We start from the raw sequence: 19,431 nt of genomic DNA on the forward strand, positions 1-19,431 counted from the left end.
TCAGGGACATATGAGTGTGTAATGACAGTAGTGAGCCACTGCATTAGTGTGCAAATCGCTGATGAGTGGGTGGAGGGTTATTTGGCTGGCCAAGGGGTACAGTGAAGTACAGTGCATAAAACTCAGACTAAAATGTACCTTTGCTCAAGGGTTATACAGTGTTCAGACGCTAATAAAAAGGACTGTGCTGAGGATATAAAAAAAATGGGTATTCCTAAGGCGAAAAATGGCAGTGACACACACAAAAAAATGCCCACAGAATATTTTGACAAGCAACTGAAAAATGTACTTCATATGGTAACATCTACACTAATTCGTTTTATAAATAAATAACTAAAAAAAGGAATACAGTGCATAACCAATCACAAATATATTAAAGTAACTTTTTAAAGTCAAATCAGGTAGAAATAGATCTTTAAAGCAATGATAGACCGATAATCGGTTCAGCGATATGCACAATTAATTGGTTACTGGTTGCTCAAGTCTCGAAATAAAAAGCACCATTTGGTGGAGCTCTGCAGAATACCACTCAACAATATTCACAGTTGACAGATTGAATGCACTGTTTGGACAATTATTCAACCTTTATATAACAGATATTTATGCTATTTATTTATTCATTAAATGATAAATTATACAACTCAAAAGCAAAGATGAAAATAACACCATTTAAAAACACTGCATAATTAACATTAATGGTAGGCTAATATTATTATTTGTATCATCATCATCATAATTAATAATAATAACCTGTACTGGTATTATTGATAAGATCATTATTATTGGTAATACACATTCAAATAATAAATATTTGTCCAGGTAACAGGTTATATTTGTTAAGGTAACAACATATTAAAATAATATAAACATATAAAACAATGAAAAATCATAAGACACTTACACAAAAGCATCAGCATCATCTGTACTGATACTGGTTATAAAATCCAGTATTTGTCCAGCTATGTTTTACAGTAACAACTACTTGTACTTTTTTAAATTGGTTTGCTTTTCCCCCCTCAACATAGGTTTAAAAAAATAAAATAATAATAAAGCAATGTATGCTTGATTTTCAGAAGCAAAACAACAGCACTACTTGTGCCCCAAAGCAATCTTCACAAAACAATATGATAAATGTAAAAAGTACGAAGCACAGCGCGATTACACACGAATTAGTCATCCGTGACATGACATGATGTCCTCACCTGCCTGAGACTGGCTGCGCGGTCCCATCATTGTAAATAACCGTGTTACTGGCGACAAAAGCGCAGCACATTGTTTACAAAAGCCACTGCGAAGAGTCCGCGAAGGACTTCCGATGGTAATGTCCTCCTAATAGATCCGTCCTCCATTGAAACTTGCATTAAAGGGGCGTATAACGACCCTGATTAAACCCTCCTCTTACAGACGACCACCACTGGGCGAAATTCCCAATAGACTACCTTCAACATCTCTGTTTATTTTTGTCGCGTGCGATTCAACTTTGCATCTATGAGATGCTGATGCTGTTGGTTATTATTTACGCAAGATAATATGTTGTCCTCATCTCATAGTGCAACCATCTAGAAGTTCACGTGTTCAGATTCTTTCTGCGTCCAGTGAGCCCAAAGCCTTGATTCACGAGAAGAAAACGGCAACTGCTGCGCGTCAGGCGAGATGTAGGGCAGCAGGGAAATATTTGAGACGCTGTCACCTCTGGATCTGTTAGGTAAAGCCACTAAGTCATCCGTACAGCCTCTCTTCTCTTCCCTTCAAAGCTTACATCGCCATCTCCTGGACCACCTGAAATCCTCGACAAAGAGACATCTAGGCGCGTGCAATTCTTTCAAACTACGGTATATGTATAGCCTAGCTACTAAATAATTAAACACCACAAACATTCACATCGACGTCAAACATTTCATGCTATGTGAATTCTAACATTTAGCTGTAACTAATCAAAACCAAGGCTTAGATTAGGCCATTCACTTTTAGGTGCAATTAATTAAAAAATGAATGAAAAATCATTCAAGCAGAATTAAAGTGCATCTTTAACAATCAAAGTAATTATTTAATAACACAATGACATATTCAAATTACTATATATCCTAAGAACCAAAGATTAACTAAGCACATTCACTACTACTAATACTAACATCCAGTGAGAATATATTCATTTCAAACGAATAATACAAATTAAAAGACAATACAATATTTCTTTATTTTCAATAAACTGTAAGGTAATAAAAAGGAGCCAATAATAGCATCCTTACAAGGTTCAAGACATAAGGCTATTGTCTTTAAAGACAGGCGCAAAGTTCATAGACATTTTATCTCTGTATTGATGTTGGTGTTTATATATTTTTTAACAATGTTTATAACAAAAATGTATTTGAAGAATGTTGAGTGGTGTAACCTACTTAACATAATACTTTATTGCTTGAACCTTGAATGCACATTGACTTGTTCACACTTGAATGTGTGAATAAACATTAGTTACATTTTTTTTTTTTTAATTCCTTGACACACAGTCATAAAGGTTTTGGGTTATATTGTCAGAATGTGTCACATGGCAACAACATGTCTCTTGAATATACAGTATTAGATACTCAACACTGACTTCGATTTGGTGGATAACAAAGCTGATTCATAGCTTTCATTATTATAAGAATTAATATGGAAAGATTATGCCAAACATGCATAGGATTTCTAGAATTATATTTGAGAATTTCAGTCTTTGAGACAGTTGTGCAATATAGACCTTAATGACATCCCAAAAATATAAAAATGACTTTTAATTCAAAAATAGTTACAGAAAATGTGTTCTCACATAATTTGTATGAACCTCCTTATGTATTTTCCAAATACTTTTATGAGTCAGAGAACATTTTTAACAGAACAGCTTTAACATTTTCAACACAATCTTATGCTTAAAAGCTTTGTCAAAAGTTGTGTCTAGTTCTTACATGAGGGAGATGTTGAACCTATAAGGTTGTTGTACTATTGTGATATGAGATGGAAACCAAAAGGCCTGAGGTTTATACCCTGCCCTGGAAGAGGTGAAATGGAGAAGTACTAAGATCTCCTTTTATTAAAGTGCCATTGACCAATGCTTGTAACTCCAGATTGCTCCAGAGGGACTGTCCATTAGTAAGTGTCCATAACAAGGCACTTAAATAAGTGTGCACTCATTTTCCATGCCAAACTTTATGTCTGTAAATAAAACCTTCCCAGAGAGACCCATCTAATGTAATGGATGGTTTCTCTCATGGTTGAAATTAAATTATTTTTCTTCTTACTCATTTCATTACTCACCTCTATAACCTGACACATTAGCTCCACTAATCATAAAACTCAATGATAACGCATTTTACTGCTGTCGCAGATCTATCAAATAGACTTTTACTCAGAGAGCAAACTAGAGTTTAGCAAATGAAGCACACATTTTAGAGCAAGTCCTTATTGTGTCTTTTTAGCAAGACAACCCCAGCCCCTGTGTGCTTAGTCTTCATACATCCAAAGTGTCTGTCAAGAGAAGAAATAGTAAAAGTATTACCAAAACAAAGAGATATAGTCCTTTATGTTTTGAATAGAAGACTTGATGGATGTGTAAGAATACAAAGTTCTGTCGTGAAATTACATGGCGCAGGCTGATAGGTCCTTAAAGGGTTAGTTGCACTGTAAAAATAATACTGTAAAATGTACAGTAACTTGAAATTTCTGTCATTAATTACTCACCCTCATGTCGTTCCAAACCCGTAATACCTTATCATTCATCTTCAGAACACAAATGAAAATATTGCAACTTTCAAGGCCCAGAAAGGTAGTAGAGACATTGTTATAATAGTCCATGTGACTGGTTCAAATATGGAGCGACAAAAAAACATTGTGGTTTTTGTGTTCTGGCGTAGAACCCGGAAGCGCTGCATTGTGTTTACTACGTCAACAGCGTAGGAGAATTACGTGGAAGAGAAGAGATTGTTTAATACATTTTTGGGATTTTTCTGTGCCCAAAAAGTATTCTTGACACTTCATAACATTACATTTGTCATGTCACATGGACTATTTTAACAATGTCTCTACAACCTTTCTGGGCCTTGAAAGTTGCAATGACGTTGCCGTCTATGGAGGGAACAGAAGGCTCTCGGATTTCATCAAAAATATCTTCATTTGTGTTCCGAAGATGAACGAAGGTCTTACGGGTTTGGAACGACATGAGGGCGAGTAATTACTGACAGAATTTCCATTTTTGGGTAAACTAACCTTAAATCTGCCTGATTTCACATCGTTATCTATAGGGCACAGGCGTCATATACTGACGCTTTTGACATATCGTCTACATCCAACGCATATGGCACCCTTTAGCGTCAATATGAGAAGCAGATAGATATGGGCCAGAAGGCGCCACCTAGCGGTCTAACCCTAACCCTAACCCAGACCTAAACCCAACCATAACCGAACAAAGCTCTGTGCGTGTCATATTGACGCTAAAGGGTGCCATGTGCGTTGGATGTAGACGAAATGTCAAAAGTGTCAGTATATGACGCCCTAGGATGAGAATGCGTTGGCTATTTGGTTCCTGCTGTATCAGTAGCCAATGAGCTCACTGCTCAATCTTCAAATACTTGGTCAGCATTTGCTGTAGCAGATGCACAAGGTTAAAATCAAGAATTATGTTTTACAGTCTTGCATTCGATGCAGGAATAGATTACAAAGCACAAAAGCAGCAGCGATTACATTATCATGTTTAAACAGCATTTCAGCTGCACAAAGTGTCAGAGTCACGCTCTGTTTTTCCATATATCTCCTGGTCCAAATGACTTCCACATATCCAAATAGAATCAAGTGTTTTGACAACTCAGGTGGTTGCTGGAGGTTTCTTTTTGCATCTCCATCAGCCTGCAACATGACATCATTGGTTAAAGCCACACATAGAGCGCACTGTAATTAGGTACGTTTGAGCCATATTGGCTCAGGCAGACATAACATAGTCCACTAGCAATAAGCCATTCGGCAAAGCAGGCCAAGGCACAAATAGCATAGCCCACTAGCGTTAAACCATTCGGCAAAGCAGGTTCAGGCACAAATAGCATAGTCCACTAGTGTTAAACCATTCGGCAAAGCAGGTTCAGGCACAAATAGCATAGTCCACTAGTGTTAAACCATTCGGCAAAGCAGGTTCAGGCACAAATAGCATAACCCACTAGCGTTAAACCATTCGGCAAAGCAGGTTCAGGCACAAATAGCATAGTCCACTAGTGTTAAACCATTCGGCAAAGCAGGTTCAGGCACAAATAGCATAGTCCACTAGTGTTAAACCATTCGGCAAAGCAGGTTCAGGCACAAATAGCATAACCCACTAGCGTTAAACCATTCGGCAAAGCAGGTTCAGGCACAAATAGCATAACCCACTAGCGTTAAACCATTTGGCAAAGCAGGTTCAGGCACAAATAGCATAGTCCACTAGTGTTAAACCATTCGGCAAAGCAGGTTCAGGCACAAATAGCATAGTCCACTAGTGTTAAACCATTCGGCAAAGCAGGTTCAGGCACAAATAGCATAACCCACTAGCGTTAAACCATTCGGCAAAGCAGGTTCAGGCACAAATAGCATAGTCCACTAGTGTTAAACCATTCGGCAAAGCAGGTTCAGGCACAAATAGCATAGTCCACTAGTGTTAAACCATTCGGCAAAGCAGGTTCAGGCACAAATAGCATAACCCACTAGCGTTAAACCATTCGGCAAAGCAGGTTCAGGCACAAATAGCATAACCCACTAGCGTTAAACCATTCGGCAAAGCAGGTTCAGGCACAAATAGCATAGTCCACTAGTGTTAAACCATTCGGCAAAGCAGGTTCAGGCACAAATAGCATAACCCACTAGCGTTAAACCATTCGGCAAAGCAGGTTCAGGCACAAATAGCATAGTCCACTAGTGTTAAACCATTCGGCAAAGCAGGTTCAGGCACAAATAGCATAGTCCACTAGCATTAAGCCATTCGGCAAAGCAGGCCCAGGCACAAATAGCATAGCCCAGTAGCGTTAAGCCATTCGGCAAAGCAGGTTAAGGCACAAATAGCATAGTCCACTAGTGTTAAGCCATGCGCATCACACCACACACCCCCCTCATGGCATCCTACATATCTAAAGACTAGATCAGCATGGGGGAATACTTGCATAGGCATATCTAGTCCGCCAAGACCAAGCATAATGCTCCATTTCTTAAACTCAAATAAAACTAAAGAGTCAGGCACAAATAGCTAGCATGCGGTTTCTATGGACCAGTAGTACATATGTTTTGGTGGTAGATCTGCTGGTCTATGACGTATACTTGTATTGTTCAATCTTCATTGTCATATGCTCTGTTGGGTGGTAATTACTTGCTCACAGCAATGTGTTGTGTATGTATTGGCAGTAGCAAGTCCCGTACCTGCTCTGCAGCAGCAATAACCAACAGCAACAGCAATAACAGCAGCAGCAGCGTAGCAGATCTATTCCGCCAAGACTGAACATATCAACATTGCCATGCCCATTACCATGCTAAACACTCAAGTTGTCATAACAGAAATATAGTTCACACCTCCAAGTGTTTGAGTCAGGGTTATAAGCCTCAACTGATGTAAGAGTCGATATCCCATCTGAGCCTCCGACTGCCAGCAGCGTCCCATCAAACACTGCCAGTGAAACCTCCACAACGCCAACATGACAAGACATGGAATGAAACACTTAGAACTGTAAACTCACTTTACTCTGTCAGCCATGAGGCAAGAACATATTGTGAATAGAGTGTCAGTTTTGCTGCAGTGTACCTCAGTCAAAAAAGTAAACAGGTGTGTCAATAGGTGTGTAAAATGTCAATAGGCACTGAAGAAAAGAAAACAGGCTGCTGTGAGGAAAATAGTCTTACTTTAAAACGCTTATGTCTCATGTGTTTGACCGGGGTCCACTTGAGGTTGTCAGGGTCAAACTTTTCTGCCGTGCTGAGCTCCAAATGTAGTTCATCTCTGCCGCCTGCCACATAGATCCGCCGCAAGTATACCGTACAACCAGGCTGCTCTCTGGCAGACCGCATAGGAGGACACGGACGCCATGTTCCTTCCAACGGGTTAAAGCGCTCAACTGGTGAGGAAAATACAGACTGGTCTGTTATGAGTATACTTGACATTTGAAGGTGTGCTAAATACTTTATTATTAAAGGGCTAGTTCAGTCAAAAAAAATTTAAGTTCTGTCACCAATAAAGGCACTGATATTTCAAATTAACGTAGTTTTGGCCTCATTTTGTTCGAAATGACGTCATACCAGTTCGTTCGTAAATTACGGAGATGGCATCTAAGGACTATCTCCTATTTTTATCAGTTATTTAGCTTTAGGCCTATTTCCAGATTCAATCATAGGCTCGTTCTTACGTACTAGAGCACATTTGCACATGCGCACTCTTTAAAAACGGTGCTTAAAATCTCTTCTTTCGCTTTTTAAAATCACTTAAAAAGACAAACTAAAATACGTAAATGACATTTGTATGTATTCTAAATAAAGGATAAAAGATATAGATTGTACTTAATGTCAGCTTGCTTATTTGGCTCAAAATAATGATGTATTAGTCCACATTTCTTGCAAACAAGAAACTATATGCTTCTAACCACGGTCGAGAGCTGTCGTTCCAACCACACAAATTTGCGAAGCTGTTTGCGAATGTTCGTTGGAACTATCGTTTCGGGAAACACCGACTTGTTGAACTATGCTGATAATGACGGAACTTGCGACTGGCTAATGATGCTTTTGAGAAACGCACCCCTGTATGACACTTATCAGATTGTCCAACTGCTTGTTTAAATAAAGACATGGTGATTATTCTTTTATTGTATGAAAGAGCAGCTATAACATTGTGTTCTGTGAAATAAATGAAGTCAAATGGGTTTAAATAAAGTTTTCATTTTAGGGTGAATTATTCCTTTAAGTGATGTTTTGATGGCCATATTAGTCTTTGTACTGCCACATATATGAATAAGTGAAGTGTTGCACAAATGGAAAATACTTTTATTGTATGCCTTTGTAATATAAATTGAAAATATTACTATTTAAAAATTTAAATAATACTACGGTACTTGGCTGGTCATATGATCTCAACATGACGACCCATATTATGTTTTCTAGGCCACCGATGTGATCATATTGTACACTACAACATATTTGACAAATGTACTATTCATTACTTTAGGAGAAGATTTGTATTATTATTTTTTACAACTTTTAAAAATGTTAAAACCCCACTTTTAAAGATGTTCCAGCAAATGTTCCAGTATAATTCATATTTAATGCACTGTATAATGCAGCACATAATGTTTACCTGTATATGTATCTACACATTTAAATCTTTACAATTTAAATTTCTGTTCTGTACAATATTTACTTTTATTTTATTTATATGCACTTGTCTGGTTTTCCCCTACTGAACAGGCTGTAATTGTTCTCAGTGCACTGATAAGTAAATATCCAGGGAAAGGTTGTGGGAGTTCTCTTGACCCTCACTTCTCACAGACAGAAATAGGCATTCATACATTCAAGTATGGCACTTCTATTTTTCCTGGTTCTCTGAATATATATTTATTGTATGACCCGTTTTTTGAGTTTGTGTGAGTGTCTGCGAGCTGGCATAACTAATAAAAATAATAATAATATAATTTGTTGCTTTTCTGGGTACTCAATGAGAGGCATTTGGGTCACTACTGATGTAAAAACATCAACAAACTCTGGCCTGTTATTATTAAGTGCAGAGTGACCACATGTAGTGTTTTTCACCAATATAAAATATTTTTTTATTCTTTTTTAAATTCATTGCTGAATAACTTTTTATTATAAACAGTGATGACGCTGAAGCTGAGATTGTTTTCCAGTTTAGTGGAAATGTTCGCGATGCACCATTTTATGATCGAATCAGAAAAAAAATCGAGGGGTTTCTCGAAAGAGAAATCGCATATCATAAGCAAACTTAAGATGCTGGTGAGACATTACACGTCACATCGCACACACAAATTCCCGAAAATCACTGGCAATGTGAATTAACAAAAATCAAAAGATCCTGTGACAATTAGCCAAGTTGGCTAAACTGGCACATTGACATAAATGTTTATGAACCCTTTCATGCATAGAGGTCACTACAGTGGACAGCTATTAAAAAAGCATTTTCTTGAATTTGCACAGGTTTTGGTGGCATAGTTGCACATCAACCTCTAGAGTGGACCCTGGTGCATCATCCTATACATGTGGTCTAAAGACCTGTGGTCTGTGTGGGTCCTAACGCCCCAGAGTATAGTGACGGGACCACTATACTGTCAAAGAGCACCTTCCTTCGGATGAGACGTAAAACGAGGTCCTGACTCTCTGTGGTCATTAAAATCCCATGGCATTTCTCGTAAAGAGTAGGGGTGTAACCCCGGTGTCCTGGCCACATTCCACCCATTGGCCCTTAACAATCATGGCCTCCTAATAATCCCCATCCATTGAATTGGCTCTATCATTCTCTCTCCTCTCCACCTGTAGCTGGTGTGTGGTGAGCGCACTGGCCGTTGTACTGTGGCTGCCGTCGCATCATCCAAGTGGATGCTACACACTGGTGGTGGTTGAGGAGAGACCCCCTGATATGATTGTAAAGCGCTTTGAGTGTGCAGTATAATATATAATAAATGCTATATAAATGCCTCATTCTATTCTATTCATTCTATTACTTTACTTGTTAGGTCAAAAAGTAATCTGATTAGTAGGTAATGCACGTTACTTGTAATGCCTTACTTGTTAGATCAAAAAGTAATCTGATTATGTAATGCACGTTACTTGTAATGCATTACTTTACTTATTAGATCAAAAAGTAATCTGATTATGTAATGCATGTTACTTGTAATACATTACTTTACTCGTAACATTAAACAAAATCTGATTACGTAATGTGCGTTACTTGTAATTACTTTACTTGTAACATCAAAAAAGTAATCTGATTGCGTTATGCATGTTACTAATGCGTTACCCCAACAATGCTCATTTCAACTGAGATTGAAAACAACAGATCGCTAGGTTTTCTCAAAGGAGAGCTATGCTAGAAATGTGTCCATTTTAAAGCTAATAAGGGTACATTGACATACTCTGGTACACTGGAGGGAGCATCTGAGTGGTGTTCCACTCAAGTGGACATCTGAAAATTTCTTTGAAAAATGTGCAAAAAATAATAATTCAAATCTTATTTTTCATCCCCTAAGAGCAAAAAATCCTGATTGAGGATATCATAATTCATGCATGAAAGGGTTAATGTGCACTGTCCCAGTAACTCTAAACTGTATAAATAAAAAACTAATTCCGGGAAACATTATTCCGGTGTATTTTCCGGAATCTGTGTGGTAAAGGGGCTTAACATACACAGACTCTGACACAGTCCCCATGGGATGATATGAGCTCAAATGTAGTTGGTGACATCTCCCACTAAATAACAGATTAAAAACAGCATGGTTTTTAAAACAATCAGAAAAAGGCTCTCATTTTGATATCTGCCTGATATCACATCATTCTCTATACTAGGGCACAGCTGATTGGTTCCTGCTGTAGCAGTAGCCAATGAGCTCGCTCCTCAATCTTCAAAATATTTGGTCGATTAGACTGAAGACTGATAAGACAATAGAAGTGCATAGTGTATTGAATGTCAGGACACAACCGTTGTTTTAAAAATTAGCCAATCATATGGATAGTAAACCAACGTAGACTCATTTTAAAAACGTGCCTCTACATTTATACAAAAACATACCTACAATTCACTTCAGTTTCCAGCCTAAATAGCATTAAAACTCCAATAACTTTTATTTCTTTATACAAATTATGATTACAGGGGCAGATTATCAATGAATAAAGAATTGTTATTGCACAATTATTTGCACATTACTGTGTTATTACCTCGAAAACACTTTTAACATAGTCCATGATTTGTAAACTAATACTTTTTGACATTTGAATCACATAACCAGCTCCACAAATATGGCTTTTCTCACATAGTAACCTTGCTCGATAGCTCACCTGCTACAACACTGTGCTTGCTATGCAGAACGCTCAGGTACAAGTACAGTGAAACTTGAGTCATGGTAAAAGAGCTATATGACAAGCAAACTATGGCATAGTTGCTTAGAAAATGCATTTCATCTCATGTTTGACTTTGCTAACACTATTGGTTAGGTTTAGTGTAGGTGGTATATTATTTTCAAACACAATATAAATGTATTGATCTACTTACTGGAAATGTAATATCCGAACTGCTGTGATACATACAATAACCAACATAATAAAAAGTTGCCAGGGTCACGTTCATTTTACTTGCAGAAATTACTCTACAAGCACATTTTTCCAATGAGCCTGGGTTGATGTAAACATTAATTCTCACTTCTGACCTGAATTCAATGGAATGTCTCCATCGGTTCCTCCCATGACATATAAGAACCCATCTAGCACTGCCGCAGACGCCCCAGAGCGATGCTGGAGCATTGGAGTCATTTTGGTCCAAGTGTCCAGCACAGGATCATACCTGAATAAAAGAATTAGATTTGTCCAAAAAGATAATAATGAGGAAACCAATGTCATATATTCCATATGATCATATGAGACAAAATATATCACTAGTGCTTTTTTTGAACCCCAATTGTGCAGTTATAAAAATATGTTTGTCTACACATATGTTTTATAACAATTATTTAGACCTGTTGCCTGATGCCATGTCTACATGTGGCATCTGTAAAGTACCTCTCTACGATGTTGGTACAGACTGTTCCATCAAATCCCCCCAGGGCATACATGAGCCCATCCATCTCCACCACACAGACACCACTGCGGGGGCTGCTGAGGGATGCCACCTCTCCGCTCCACAGATTCGTGTTTGGGTCATACCTGGTGAAGCATTAAAATGCCACGAGGAGGTTTAACCATTCTATTTCAACATATGCCTGGTGTCGCTGAGTGTGAAATGAGTCCGACTATAGAGAAGAAAGGGACTGTTTTGCAACGACATCAAGTCTTCGCTAGAGGTCAATTAGCAAAAGCTTACAGTACAAGTAAAAAAAAAACTTACTGTAAAGGGATAGTTCACACAAAAATGAATTTGTTTTCATTAATTACTCACCCTCATGTCGTTTCAAACCTGTAATACATATTTCGTTCATCTTCGTAAAACAAATGAAGATTTTTTTTGAATGAAATCGGAGAGATTTCTGTCCCTCCATTGACAGTTCACACAACTGACACTTTGACGCTTCAAACAGTTAATAATAAGATCATAAAACTAAAATTGAACGGTTTAGTTCGACAGTTTCTGAAGAGACTCAATTGCTTTATATGATGAATAGATTTAATTTAGGCTTTTATTCATCAAATCACACATCAGCTGTGGTAAACAGAAGCTCAAGCATGTTCGCTTGACGTGCGAGAACCAATGAGGTTCATTCCTGTGTTACGCAGCACGTTTGAGCATCTGCAAGAACCAATGAGGTTTGTTCCCACGCGTCAAGCCGGTTCGGTTGAGCTTCTGTTTACATTTGCTGATCAATGTTTATATGTTAATAAAATCCTAAATTAAATCCGTTCTAAAGCGATTGAGTCTATACAGAAAATCTGGACTAAAACGCTCAATTCATATGGATTAGTTTTATGATCTCTTTATGAACTTTTTGAAGCGTCAAGGTGGTAGATGCATAGCTGTCAATGGAAGGACAGAAACCTCTCAGATTTCATTCAAAAGATCTTCATTTGTGTTCCACAGATGAACCAAAGTCTTTCGGATTTGGAACGACACGAGTGAGTAATTATTGACAATTTTAATTTTTGGCTAAACTACCCCTTTAATACAGACTGAATGATATAATTAAATTGATTATTCATAATAGAAATGGACTGCATAATCTGTATCTGCCAAATGAATCTGGCCTCAGAGCTGCTGTGCTGTGAGAGAGAGGAAGATGAACTTTATAAAGGAAAAGTGCAGGATGTCATTATCACGTAATTTGATCACTCACTCATCAAGCCATGTGCACGATGGAAATGAAAAATCATCTGTCTTGTGTGTCTGCTGGGGAAATCAGCATTTTTAAACCATTTTAATAATGTTTGTGTGTGTGTTTTTAATGGAGATTACAAGAGGTATGAGTGTGTTTGTTGGTGGGTTGCTAATTGAAGCCCATCTCCTTATGTCAGGACAATGCCACCACTCCTCATCCAATTCCTACTAATACACACACACATACAATATATTAGTTATAATACATTATATTGATATATCATGCAATGGTTTTCATACAAGTGATTTTTTGCTAACCCCAAACCTTAAAGAGATAATCCACCTCATAATAAAAATGCTGTCACTCACCCTCATGTTGTTGTCATAAGTAAATGGAAGAAGTAAATTAAAGCTTAAATTATATCAGTTTAACAAATAAAGTGACAGTGTCTATATAAAAGACTTGGATCAAACCATTCCATTCATTTGCAGCAGCCCACGAAAGGAAGCATCAGAAGTACGCCGAGTTGGCAGCGGAGTGCAAAGATGCTGGCTGGAAAGCAACCGTTCACCCTGTGGAGATCGGCTGTCGAGGCTTCGTGGGCAAAGCAGCAGTCCAGCTGCTACATGGAGTGGGCGTAACAGGCTCAAGTCTGAGGAAAGCCACGGGGGTGCTGGGAGAGGAAGCGGAGAAAGGGAGCTATTGGCTTTGGTTGAGGAGGAAAGAAATGGGGTGGGGATCATCACCCCAGTGAAGGCAGCTGCAGGGGGTGGCGGGGAGACGTCCCCAGCATGCCACCGGCCCCCCCGCCTGGAGATGTACTGGTCATGGGGGCGAAACATCTATGAACGGCGGTGTCCAGCTGATGACCCTGCAGCTGTCCCAAAGGCACCGGAGGAGGTGCGACAGGCTGGAAAGCCATAGCAGGTAATGCCACCTCACCTGTACAACAATCTGAACACCCTGGGCAACCAGTGACTCCTGCGAAAGGGCAGGTGACAGCCAGGAAAGCCTGGTGGACAGCTGGGAAAGACCAGTTGACGGCGGGAAAGAACGCACTAGGAGTGGGCGGCTAGTCACCCTACCCACTAGCGACCTGGTAGCCCCAGGACGCGCCACCCTTGACTACGAAGCAAAAAAAGAAAAAACAGCCCGGGGGCCCTCCGAGAGGCGGGATGGAAGATGGGCCCACAAGGACGGACCAAATGGCAACGACAGGAACGAATAACGACAACGAGAAAATCCTCCGGAAGTGTGCGTGTGGATGGGAGAAGGTGACGTCAAGCAGGGGGCTGCGTATCCATCAAGGGAAGATGAAGTGTATGAAGCAGGCAGACCAGCAACCTCGCACTGCTCAGGAAGCAGGTCAGACGACAGGGTCCAGAAGCCGGGAGCGCAACCACAGTGCTGCAGGACCCACTGGTGCTGAGTCTCCTGAAGTGGCAGAAGGAAACCCCATGATGGAGAAGGTACCCTGCGAACACGAGGACACCAGCCCACCAGAGGCACACCCGACAAAGCCAATAAGAAAGCAGCCAGGTAGGCGCGATAAGATCAAATGGCCAAAAGCGAATGACCGGGTGGCGTGGCAGAGTCTGGATGCTGACGTGAGCCAACTTTTGGAGCTGGCGTTGAGAGGGAGCGTCGAGAGGAAACTGAACATCATTGGGGACATCATCTTCGAGGTATGCAGAGAGAGGTTTGGCGTGGTCAGTAAGAAAGAGCCCACAGCCCCAGGCAAAGGAAGAAGAGAGAGAGAGATTGAACAGCTCATTAAAGCAAGGCGCCAGCTCCGTCGGAACTGGAGGAAGGCTGCATCTCAGGAGAAGGAAGGTCTGAAGGTCCTGTGGGACGAGGTCAGACAAAACCTCGCCAGGCTGAGGAGAGTGGAGAGGATTAGAAGGAGGAGGAAGAGAAGAGAGAAAGAGAGAACCAACTTTTTCAGAGATCCCTTCAAGTATGCCCGGCAGTTGTTGGACGAGAAGAGAAGTGGCAAGTTGAACGTCAGTAAGGAGGAGCTGGAGCAATACATCAAGAGCCAGTATAGTGACGACAAACGAGCATCACAGCTTGGTTCTCCAGGGTATGTACCACGGCCAGCCCCCCCAACTTTACCGTTCGACAGTTCTCCACCTAAGTTGCGAGAAGTGGAGGAGGTAATCAAGAGGGCAAGGTCAGCATCAGCCCCAGGGCCGAATGGACTTCCCTACAAGCTCTACAAGAACTGCCCGCAGGTTGTCAAGGTACTGTGGAAGCTAATGAAAACAGCTTGGAGGAAGCAGCAAGTCCCGGCAGAGTGGCAGCAAGCAGTCGGTGTATTTATTCCCAAGGAGCAGAACTCCCAGACCATCAGCCAGTTCAGAAGCATTGCTTTGTTGAATGTAGAGGGAAAGGTTTTCTTCTCCGTTCTGGCAAGGAGAATGACCAACTTTCTCATGGCAAATGGGTACATCGACACGGGCTGCCAAAAGGCTGGAATCCCCGGCTTTCAAGGATGCATTGAGCACTCTTCTCTGATTTGGGATCAGATCCAGCGTGCCAGGAGAGAGAAGAGTGAGGTGCATGTGGTTTGGTTGGACCTGGCCAACGCATATGGCTCAGTTCCACACACGTTGATTGACTTCGCCTTGGAGTTCTTCCATGTCCCGGGTTGTGTAAAGAACATCATCGGCAGATACTTTAGCAACCTGCACATGTGCTTTACGCTAGAGGGCTACACGACAGGATGGCAGCAGTTAGAACGTGGAATTGCGATGGGGTGCGCCATCTCCCCTATCCTGTTTGTGATGGCTTTCGAGGTAATCCTCATAGGGGCCAGGCAGGTGGTTGGAGGTATCAAATTACCATCGGGCATGAGGCTACCACCCCTGAGGAGCTACATGGACGATGTGACAAGCATCCTTCAAACGGCTCCTTGTACAACCAGGCTCCTCAGGCGTTTTGATGAACTTCTCACATGGGCGAGGATGAAGGTCAAGGCGGAAAAATCAAGAAGCCTGTCGATAAGGAAAGGCATAGTGCAAGTCCAGGACAGCTTCGTCGCAGGAGGGGAGCCCATTCCACGGCTGGACGAAAAACCACTGCGAAGCCTGGGGAGGCAGTACACGGCAGACTTGTCAGACAGGCAGATGGTAAAGATAACCAAACAACAACTCGCAGAAGGTCTGGCAAAGATTGAGCAGAGTCAACTGCCCGGGAAGCACAAGGTGTGGTGCTACCAGCACATCCTGTACCAACGTATCCTGTGGCCCCTGAAGGTCTGTGAAATCGCTTCATCACATGTCAGCAGAATGGATAGTCTAGCCAACAATTACATCCGCAAGTGGTTAGGCTTGCCCCGATGCTTTTCAGATGCAGGTCTGTTCGGTCGGAGCATGCTGGAGCTCCCTATCAAATCCATCAGCCTAGGATATAAGCAGGAAAAGGCTCGCCTTGTGCTGGAACTAAAGAACTCTGCAGACCCGCTCATAAGGAGTGCGAATGTCCCCATCCGCACAGGCCGCAAATGGAAGGTGCAAGCAGAGGTGGATCGCGCCAACGCCAGTCTGCAACACCGAGAAGTGATGGGGGCTGTCCAGACCAGTCGTGCTGGGCTGGGCTGGGGAGCAGTGCAGCAATTCTGGTCCAAAGCCACCAAGAGACAGCAGAAGACCATGGTGGTGGACGAAATCACCAGACTGGAGAAGGAGCGCTACCATCTGAAGGCAATATCCCAGGGCACGCAAGGAGCCTGGACGAGATGGGATGCTACCATCAACAGGCGTGTCACCTGGGCGGATATCTGGAGGACGCCTCAATCCAGGCTCAGTTTCCTGTTGAGGGCGACCTACGACACACTTCCATGCCCTAGGAACCTCACGCTGTGGTATGGTGATGAAGTAGGCTGTCATCTGTGTGGGAGCGCCAAGGCAAGTCTCCGACACACCTTGTCGGGATGCAGAGTGGCACTGACCCAGGGACGCTTCAGGTGGCGCCATGATACAATCCTGACGAAGCTGGCCGAGATCCTGGAGGGCTGTAGGGTGGCAGCAAACCAGTCACCAGCAACAGAAGAGCATGCCCTGACAGGATTTGTAAAGCCTGGTGGTACACACCTATTTCCTGCGCAGAAGAAGAGCAGCATGCTCGCACCAGGTAAAGAGTGGCAGATGCTGGCAGACCTCAGGAAACAGCTGGTCTTTCCAAGAGAGATCATGACTACCACTCTCCGACCAGACATAGTCATGTGGTCCACAGTGGCGAAGCAGGCCCTCCTCATCGAGCTTACCATCCCTTGGGAGGAGAATATGGCAGCAGCCCACGAAAGGAAGCATCAGAAGTACGCCGAGTTGGCAGCGGAGTGCAAAGATGCTGGCTGGAAAGCAACCGTTCACCCTGTGGAGATCGGCTGTCGAGGCTTCGTGGGCAAAGCAGCAGTCCAGCTGCTACATGGAGTGGGCGTAACAGGCTCAAGTCTGAGGAAAGCCACGGGGGTGCTGGGAGAGGAAGCGGAGAAAGGGAGCTATTGGCTTTGGTTGAGGAGGAAAGAAATGGGGTGGGGATCATCACCCCAGTGAAGGCAGCTGCAGGGGGTGGCGGGGAGACGTCCCCAGCATGCCACCGGCCCCCCCGCCTGGAGATGTACTGGTCATGGGGGCGAAACATCTATGAACGGCGGTGTCCAGCTGATGACCCTGCAGCTGTCCCAAAGGCACCGGAGGAGGTGCGACAGGCTGGAAAGCCATAGCAGGTAATGCCACCTCACCTGTACAACAATCTGAATTACTTTTAGGAAGTCTTCTTTTTTTTTACTTTTTAAAGCATGAAATTTGCTTGCGTGAACTTTAAATGGATGGACAAAATAATGGGAGAATATATAAAATATCTTCATTTGTGTTCCGACGTTTTTTGCGGGTTTGGAATGACAGGAGGGTGTGTAAACAGAAATGTTCATTTTTGGGTGAATTATTCCTTTAACAAGCCTTACAGAAACCCGGTGATAACCCAATTTGAAGCAAAACATATTTTGCCTGATTTATAAGGTTTTAAAATAGCGAGGGCCACTACAAATGTCTTCACAGATCTATTTTTGATATTTCATTATATTTGTGAGTAAAAAAGTAAGAAAATTTGCCCACAAAACTATAGCCAATCTTGTTCACACACACGTACTGTATGCACGAAGGAAGGAAGGAAGGAAGGAAGGAAGGAAGGAAGGAAGGAAGGAGGAAGGAAGGAAGGAAGGAAGGAAGGAAGGAAGGAAGGAAGGAAGGAAGGAAGGAAGGAAGGAAGGAAGGAAGGAAGGAAGGAAGGAAGGAAGGAAGGAAGGAAGGAAGGAAGGAAGGAAGGAAGGAAGGAAGGAAGGAAGGAAGGAAGGAAGGAAGGAAGGAAGGAAGACCCCTTCGCACTTACTTAGCAATGCTTCATTGTTTCCTTAATGGAAAGTGAATGGAATATGTCACTGACAGCATATGAGTAAAACAAAACTATCATGTCCAAGCAGTGGAAACAATAATCTCTGAAGGTTGATTTGAGTTCAAACTAAATTACACTGAAGTAGGTTATTAGATTTATGATGAGACTGACCAAAAATAGGTCACCTTCACACCTCGTGTTGCAGTACATAATGACCAGCACACCTTTTCCCATCTTTAAAATTATGTATATGGAAATATTTAGGAAATGACGAGGGCATGTGCACTGCCCTCCTTTATTTTTATCTCAATGATAATTATTGTTTTGCACTTCACAGTTTAGTTATGGTGGGCCCAGATCAGTACCAAAACATATAGAATAGGCAGAAGCTTTTTAAGTGCATTTAAAGAATGCCTTTTATCACGTTCTTACTTCTCCACGCTGCTCACACTGGTGATGTCATCACGTCCACCTAGAGTAAAGATCATTCCACCCAATGAGCAGACAGCTACATCTCCACAACGCTTCAGCATTGGCGCCATTGTTCTCCATTCATTATAGAGAGGATAAAATCGTTCCACAGCGCATGACGTCGCTGTTGGGGTCCAACCACCAACTGTAAAACATTTTTTTAAATAAATAAAGAGACAGAAAATACATGTGCTACACAGCTTTATGTAATTTATTCAACCCCTCATAGCTCAGTGTGTGTGAATGACAGCAAACATCATCATGAACTTGACAAATGGATGTATTATGGACCAGTATGGTTCCAACACCCTGAAACAAGATGGTCACAAATTGGCTAATTTGATTAGTGCCTTAGAAATTGTACCGAATACTCTGTTTTTTTTTTGTGCATTTTACATCAAAACATTTGATTACATGTTCAAAATCCTGTTTATGCGGGGTTTGATTGAGTCACAGATTGCCAATGTGCTCTGACTTTTGAATCTCACAGCAGACAGATAATTAGAGCTTGATTGTGTGCCAGGGGCTGTTTGGCACAATGTAAAATAAATGAGAAAATGTTGTTTTCTGT

The 19,431-nt window shown here is 41.6% G+C and overlaps 2 protein-coding genes across 14 annotated transcripts in view; both read right to left on the reverse strand.

Annotated features, from left to right (window-relative positions):
- kcnt1b (potassium sodium-activated channel subfamily T member 1b) overlaps positions 1-1,442 on the reverse strand; it is a 105,665-nt gene extending 104,223 nt beyond the window's left edge. For 4 of the 12 annotated variants that reach the window (XM_079607285.1, XM_079607290.1, XM_079607282.1 and 1 more), the window contains exon 1: positions 1,203-1,439. In XM_079607285.1, coding sequence (XP_079463411.1) covers positions 1,203-1,233 — 31 coding nt within the window. In that variant the 5' untranslated portion in view covers positions 1,234-1,439. Of the gene's footprint in view, positions 1-1,202 lie in introns of all 12 variants that reach the window. The other 8 variants (XM_079607294.1, XM_079607292.1, XM_079607287.1 and 5 more) reach the window with 4 other exon arrangements.
- A 688-nt stretch (positions 1,443-2,130) lies between these two features.
- Positions 2,131-19,431, reverse strand: part of LOC306995091 (uncharacterized protein) — a 62,873-nt gene continuing 45,572 nt past the window's right edge. Inside the window, exons 5-10 of one of the 2 annotated variants that reach the window (XM_079606344.1) lie at positions 18,822-19,005; positions 11,749-11,892; positions 11,400-11,533; positions 6,883-7,094; positions 6,556-6,662; positions 2,131-3,501 (exon numbers count right to left, since the gene is read on the reverse strand). In XM_079606344.1, the coding sequence (XP_079462470.1) occupies positions 3,423-3,501; positions 6,556-6,662; positions 6,883-7,094; positions 11,400-11,533; positions 11,749-11,892; positions 18,822-19,005 (860 nt within the window). In that variant the 3' untranslated portion in view covers positions 2,131-3,422. Of the gene's footprint in view, positions 3,502-4,594; positions 4,876-6,555; positions 6,663-6,882; positions 7,095-11,399; positions 11,534-11,748; positions 11,893-18,821; positions 19,006-19,431 lie in introns of those variants that run through there. The other variant, XM_079606345.1, reaches the window with a different exon arrangement.

This window comes from Phoxinus phoxinus, assembly GCF_949152265.1.
Source record: "Phoxinus phoxinus genome assembly, chromosome: 3".
Taxonomy (NCBI): Eukaryota; Metazoa; Chordata; class Actinopteri; order Cypriniformes; family Leuciscidae; genus Phoxinus; species Phoxinus phoxinus.